The sequence below is a fragment of the Sardina pilchardus genome, chromosome 10, assembly GCF_963854185.1.
Source record: "Sardina pilchardus chromosome 10, fSarPil1.1, whole genome shotgun sequence".
NCBI classification, from domain to species: Eukaryota; Metazoa; Chordata; class Actinopteri; order Clupeiformes; family Clupeidae; genus Sardina; species Sardina pilchardus.
The window spans coordinates 5,322,727-5,330,226 of NC_085003.1; the positions used below are offsets into that span (position 1 = coordinate 5,322,727).

Genomic DNA, 7,500 nt, shown 5'->3' on the forward strand with positions numbered 1-7,500 from the left:
GTCGTGGGGTTGAGTAACAGTACTGTGCTGCCAGCACTCCCCCGCGCTGCTCTCGTGCCCGCTGTTGTGTGGACACGGGCACAGTGGTATGGCGCCACTTAGGTCTGCTGTGCTAAGGAGCAGTGGTCTGTAGGGAATGTGCTGTGCCTGACACTAACAGGCCCTCTGTGTGTGTGTGTGTGTGTGTGTGTGTGTGTGTGTGTGTGTGTGTGTGTGTGTGTGTGTGTGTGTGTCTCACAGGGAAATGACTGTACCCAGACCTGCTACCCGGGGCTGTATGGGACCAATTGCTCGTCCGTCTGCTCCTGTCACAACATGGCCACCTGCTCGCCTGTGGACGGATCCTGCATCTGCAGAGAAGGTACTGAGTGGAACTGTTCATCTCCTCTCTCTCTCTCTCTCTCTCTCTCTCTTTCACACTTTTTCCACTCTTTCTCTCACACTCCCTCCCTTCTGGCTCTTTCTCACTATATCAGCCGTGGTCTGTCACACCTTCTCTCTCTGCTTCCTTCTCTCTGCCTCTCTTTCTTTCCTCTCTTCTCTTTCACGTTGTGACTCTCCCTCGCTCATTCTCTCAGTCTGTCTCTCCGACTCGCTGTCTCTGTCCTCCGTCCTCCGTTATGGTGTGTCCCGAGGGCAGGAGAGGACACATACTGTACAGATGTTCACAAGGTCTGCTTGTTGCTCAAACAAAGGGTCTACTTCAGAGATGCAGGAATCCGACTGAATCTGAGAAGAAAAAGAACTACTTTCAAATTTAGTTGAACATCTCAGAATCTCAGTCTTTTTTGAGTATCTTTAGTGTTCTCATCCTCAGAGGTAAAAAAATCCCTTTATCTTTAAAGCTGAAGGACATTTCCCCCCATACACCATAGTATACAGGGCACACTGACCTTAGAATACATGAAAGGGAGAATATTTTTCACTATGATGCTCAAACGTATCTTCAAAATATATTAAATAGATCTTCTCAAACAAAACAGAATATCCATTTTTCTGCCTGTCTTCATCCCACTGTCTCTCTGACACAAATCAAATCTTTGAAAAGTAAGAAAGAGAGGAAGTAGTGAGGGTTGAAGTGAAGCTACACCGCGCGTGTACAGTAACTGCGTTCCGTTTGTGTTGCGTCTGCTGCAACATTTAGCTTTCACTGTGATCACTGGAAGTAGCCACACCAGACGTGATAGCGGCGCGTACATTGGAAAAAATAGACCACTACACTAAAGCGTTTTTTGTACCTTAAAGTAATGTTTCCAAAATCATTTCAGTGTTTAATCAACTCGTAACAGGGTGAACGGCACTTTTGCACTCGATTCGGCCCTTTATAACCGCACTATGTGAGTTTACCAGATTGGGTAGTGGATCTGTAGTTCGATGGAGTAAGATAAAACAAATTTGACTTTGATGTCGCAATACATCCTACTTTGATAAGATCATGCAACATACTCTACCTTGTCTGTGGACATGATTATTTGCTGGATAAACAAAGAGCGTGCGTGCAACAGAGGAAAAGTGCTTTAGTGCTGCTTTAAGTGCCTGGCGTAGCTTCCCTGTAACTTCACAGACGACTCCTTAAAGACTCCTTAGCCTTTCCAGACATTATTCATCAAAGAGTTACCATCTGTATGGTTACATAACCTTCCCAATCATCTATCATCACTCCCTCAACACACACCTCTCAATGTGTAAACTCGGATTCATCAACATCAGGGATAATCATACATCAGGGGCATCATTGAATCTGGGACAGGTCTAGATGGGTGGGAGTTTCTTTCTCTCATTCTCCTCTCCCTTTCTCTCTCTCTCTCTCTCTTCTTTTCTCATTCTCTTTTTCCTCTCTTGCTCTCTCCACTCCCACCTCAAATGCCAAAGTGTATGTGTGTGTGTATGTGTGTGTAAGAGAGAGAGAGAGAGAGAGAGAGAGAGAGAGAGAGGGATAGAGAGACGTGGAGAGAGGAGAGGCCCAGGTAAAGCTGTAAGGGGAAATTGAAGATGTACATCTGGAGCGGCTAAATAGAAGGCCCAGAGAGGCTAGCTCTCCTCTATCCTCCTCTCCTCTCCTCCTCTCCTCCTCTCCCCTCCTCTCCTCTCCTCTCCTCTCCTCTCCTCTCCTCTCCTCTCCTCTCCTCTCCGCTCCTCTCCTCTCCTCTCCACTCCTGATGGCCCCCAGACAGACTCTCACATCCCCTCCAGCCCCCTCCCTGATCCAATCACAGTCCTCAGGGATGATTGCGTGTAATTAAGAAACATTATTCTGTTTATATTGAGGGTTGTGTTATTAAAGAGGAAGAGGGGGGGTTAGAGACGTTTGGCTGAATGGCCATATGTTTCTCTGGAAGGTTCCACAGCACATAGTCATGCACACACACACATGTGCAAGCACACACCGGCATATTCACTTATCACACATACTGTACACACTCTGACAAACACACATACACACACACACACACGCACACACACGCACACACACTGGCACACTGGGACATCCACTCATGCTTGCACGTGCGTGTGCATGCACACACACACACACACACACATACACTCACTCACTCACACCAACACGCAAACACACACACACACACACACACACAATGCTGCACGTAATATGTGCTTGTGTGCTGAAGGGGCATGTGGGTTGGTGATGGTAACCTGCTCTGTCTCGGGCGTGCCTCAGTCCTGGCACCATGCGGTGGCGGCGGCGCGGGCACCTCACCACGAGCCGGTCACCGGGTGCCAGTGCCACCTGTATCCTCTCACCAGCGCGCTGATGGGTTGGCATCTCAGAGCCACCTGCGCCAGGCGTCAGTCCCAGTGATGAATAATGTAATGAGCCCAGTCAACACCACTTCAGTCACTGCGGCTCCACAGAGGGATTCACCTGCGCTCCCCGAGTGTCCTCCATCACTCACCCTCTCCCCCTGTCTCTCCCTCTTCTCTCCTCTAACTCTCCACTCTTTTTTCATTTCCCTCATCCCTCTTTTTCTGCTTTTTATTGCCACTCTATCTCTCTCTTTCTCTCTCTCTCTCCCTCTCTCTCTCTCTCTTTCTGGCTCTCACCCACATTTCAAACTACCTCTCCTTCCTTTACCCCCTCTCCCTCATCTCCACTCTCTATCTCCATCTCTCCTTCTCTCTCTCTCTCTTCACTCTCTCTCCCTCTCTTCCCTTCCTCCTTTTCATCCTCCCTGAGTCCCCTGCCAGACTCCAGCCCCATGAATATATTCCACTCATTGGCCGTGGTGGTGCTGAGGCTGAGGGGGGGGGGCAGCAGCATAGACTCTCCCTTCACCCTCACACTTGCGGCCTCCCCAGAGAGATGCTGACCCAGAGGCACCTGCGGCTCTGATGCGGCCCTGGTCTGGCCCAGAGCCGGCACACAGTCTCCGTGCAGTCCGTCCGCCATACTGATGTCTGGTCCTGGCTCTCTGCGTGGGGTGCAGTGCAGGTTGAGGTCAGGGGAGGGGGAGGGGGAGGGGAGGGGAGGACAGGGTGGGCAGTCTCCTGTTCATATGGAGGACCTGGGCAGATGCTGAGTCTAGCTGCTTTGTGGCTTTGTTGTGGCGTTCTGTTGGTCAATAACAGTAGAAAAGACTGGCCATATTTCATATTTCATCATCTCCTCTCTCTCTCTCTCTCTCTCTCTCTCTCTCTCCCTTTCTCTCTCTCTCTCTCTATCTGTCTGTCCCACTTTGTCTGTGATTCGGTCTTTCTGTCAGTTCAAGTTAATTCAACTCATCCTGCTTTCAATTCATCCTGACCCATTCTGGCAACCCTTCTCCCCATTACTCCCTCTCCCTCCCTCCCTCCCTCCTTCCCCCTCTCCCTCTCCTGCCCCCCTTCTCCCACTCCCTCTCCCCCTCTTCCCCCTCTTCCCCTCCTCTCTTCGTCTCCCTGACTCTGCCCGTGTGTCTGTGCCCCTCAGGTTGGCAGGGTGTGGACTGCTCAATCCCATGCTCCAGTGGCACCTGGGGCCTTGGCTGTAACCAGTCGTGCCACTGTGCCAACGGCGCGGCCTGTGACCCGCTGGACGGTCTGTGTACCTGCTCCCCCGGCTGGAGAGGACAGCGCTGCGATGAGCCCTGCCCGGTGAGCAGAGCGGTCGCGCACACACACATGCATGCACACACACACACACGCACACACTTGCATGCTCACACAAGCACACATACGTACACACACACACACACACACACACACACACACACACACACACACACACACACACACACACACATACACACACACACACACACACACACACACACACGCACACACACACGGAAAAGAAAATTAGAACAGGAGAGCCGTAGTAGTGTTGTAGTAAAGTATGCTCTATCAGTATAGTAGTAGTATATTCATGCCACCATTGCAAAGCAGCTTAGACGTTTCTAGCATCCATGTTCTCTGTTCTCTGCTAATATTGCAACTCTTAATGGAAACAGAAGACTGAGGCTATGCAGCGGAGCTTAAGCCAGTGGAAAAGCCTCGAGCTGGCCCTGATCTTAAATGGAAAAAGGCCAACGCTTCCTCTCTGCCTCTCTTGTCCCATTTATCTTATGGTCTATTCTTCTGTGCTTTCTGTGTGACTGCCAAGACGATTATCTCAATTTTCAATTTCAAATTCAGTTAATTTGCTTGACAGTCTGTGCATGTAAAGTGCTGCCTATGTACGATTATAATACAGCCATGTCACCCAGTATAATATACAGTACAGTATAAAATGCTATAATGAATTGCATTTGCTGTATTATTTGCAGTAATCACAGATTTCCACCCCTTAGATATTGTGAAACTGTGGGAGAGAAAAGAGGAAAATATGAAGTGGTGTGATTGTAAAAAATATGAAACAGATGAATAGTACAGTAGAATTCACACTGACAGTCCTAGCCCCTAACACCACCACCACCACCACCACCACCACCACCGCACTCTATACTAGTCTACTGTATTCCAAAAGGACACAACAGACTGTTATTAAAAAAATGGCTAAAAAGCAGAAAGTAGAATAGCTGAAATCCAAAAGCCCAAGCTATGCTTAAATTCTGCATGACTCTTTCCCCCTCATTCTAGCCTGGCGGGAGACAGACAGACAGGCAGACAGATCGACAGGTAGTCTTACTGCTGTAGTGCAGTGACATGCTGAACCGATGTGTCAACTGTAACCGTGCTGTGCATCTCGTTTCCTCTCAGGTGGGCACCTACGGCCTGGAGTGTCGCGAGCGCTGCGACTGTAACCATGCCGACGGCTGCGACGCAGTGAGCGGCCACTGCCGCTGTTTGGCGGGCTGGACAGGTGAGCGGTTGACACGGCGACAGTGACACTAACGACACGGCTAATGACTTGGCCCCCGAGGGGGTGCCATGTAGAACAGGCCTGACACTGACAGACCAGAGGAGGGGGGGTGGACAGCAGTGGACGGAGGTGGCCCATGACCGTACAGAGGTGGCCCATGATGGCTCCCACGCTCACACACTGTCCCTGACACACACACACGCTGAGGCACCCCAACTCTGACGAGACACGCCACTGCCCCCGGAGCCATGACACTCTGTATTTATTTACTCACATCTGTTGTTTATCTGTTCATTTTATTGTTGTTTTTATTTGGGAAGCCATTGTCAGGGATGACATGTCATATGAGGAGATGTTTTGACTTTGATGTTTTAGAGCTACAAACAGTAAGCCAGTGTTGATAGGGCTGATCAGGCCTGATCGTTATCCGTTGTCAGGTCGTTAAGGGCTTTTAGAGATGATTAGAGAACCGTCTGATTTATTGGTTATCCATTAATCCGCGTATCCTTGATCCGCTGATTTATTTGTTTCTGTTTGTCAACGGTCACAATGTCCATAAACCGACACTGTGGCAGCATCGGTAGTGCTTGAGAGTGTCCAGGTGTAAGCTGGCAGACATTATAGTAGACATGTCTTAACCCTTCTATTGTGTTAGAAAGCTGTTTACACCTGTGGTGTTAGCGGGTCCATTTGGACCCATGATTTTAAAATGCTTGCAAATGCTGAAAATCACCAGTTTTCTTCAAATTTTGTTTTTCAGCTAATTGCTGGCTTAGTATGTATTCATATAAATGGAATCAGTGTGTGAATTGTTTTTAGTTGGCTCCACAGACACATTATTTTAAAATATACCAGTCGTTTTTGATTGCAAAAACTGTTTAAATTCACTAAATATATTTATTTTTCTTATAGAATGAGTAATAATAAACTGTAAATGTGTTATAAACTAATATTAGAGTACACCTACCAAAAAAAAAATTAAAAAAAAAAAATATTATTTAAAATTATTAACAATAGTGACATCTTTGGTGTTTCGGGTCAAAACGGACCCGCATAGATAAATGGTAGGATAAAGAAAGCAAGTATTTTTTTTTCCATAAAACCAACTTTTATTTAACCATACCAATTACCTCTATCCCATAAGCTGGCCGTAGCTTCATTACAGGATCTGTATACCCCCGCAAGAAGCAACAGTCCCATGTAGGCATCGAGCTGTGTTTCTCTGTCCAGCTATCACCAAACACTCTTCTCTCTTCCATGTTGGTCATCTCAAGTAGGATATTCTGAATAGGTCGTGTAAAGAACAGTTCAAACGCTGACTTGATGTCTTGGGCGTGTGACACAGCGTATCTAGTAGGCCCTGGAGTCATTCTGAGGATGTTCTCTGTCGGTGCCCTGGATTGGGTTTGAAGAGGGCTTGATAACCCTGAAATGTCACCTTTTCTTGACTTGAAAACCTCTCTTTGATCATCTGTGACATCTGGGTCCTCCTCATCAGATGTTTGGTCTTGTTCAGGGTCATACTGATCGTCATCCTCATCCTCAGACACATCCTCCTCAGCTTCACTTTGCCCTCTATCCTCAGGATCACCATCATTACCAAAGATATGATCCAGCGCCTCATAAACAGTATACCTTTTGCTCATGTTGACTGATACTCCTACAGAATTCAACTGATAATATCCCACCCAAACCCTCTTTATATGAGCGAATGTTCATAAACAATGTATGCTGCAAGAAAGTTTGAGTTCACGTGGGGGGTGGTGTGTGTGTGCACCTGTATGCGTGTGTTTCTGTGGGTCTCTGTCTGTGCATGTGAAAGAGGCCTGTGTGTGTGTGTGTGTGTGTGTGTGTGTGTGTGTGTGTGTGTGAATGTGTGTGTGTGTGTGTGTGTGTGTGTGTGTGTGTGTGTGTGTGTATGGGTGTGTGTGTGCGTGCACGTGTGTGCGCGCGCGTGTGTGTATGTGTGTGTGCGCGCGCGTGTGTGTGCGTGTGTGTGTGTGCGCGCGTGTGTGTGTGTGTGTGCGTGCGTGTGTGTGTGCGTGTGCGCATGTGTGTGTCTGTGCATGCGTGTGCGCGCGCGTGTGTGTGTGCATGCGTGTGTGTGTGTGTGTGTGGGTGTGCGTGTGTGTGTGTACGTGTGTGTGCGTGCACCTGTGTGCGCGCGCGCGTGTGTGTGTATGTGTGTGCGCGTGTGTGTGTGT

General features: G+C 48.4%; 1 protein-coding gene across 1 annotated transcript in view; it reads left to right on the plus strand.

Annotated features, from left to right (window-relative positions):
- Positions 1–7,500, plus strand: part of megf11 (multiple EGF-like-domains 11) — a 109,744-nt gene that overhangs the window by 69,895 nt on the left and 32,349 nt on the right. Inside the window, exons 10-12 of the mRNA XM_062547879.1 lie at positions 241–361; positions 3,926–4,089; positions 5,194–5,296. Coding sequence (XP_062403863.1) covers positions 241–361; positions 3,926–4,089; positions 5,194–5,296 — 388 coding nt within the window. The remainder of the gene's footprint in view (positions 1–240; positions 362–3,925; positions 4,090–5,193; positions 5,297–7,500) is intronic.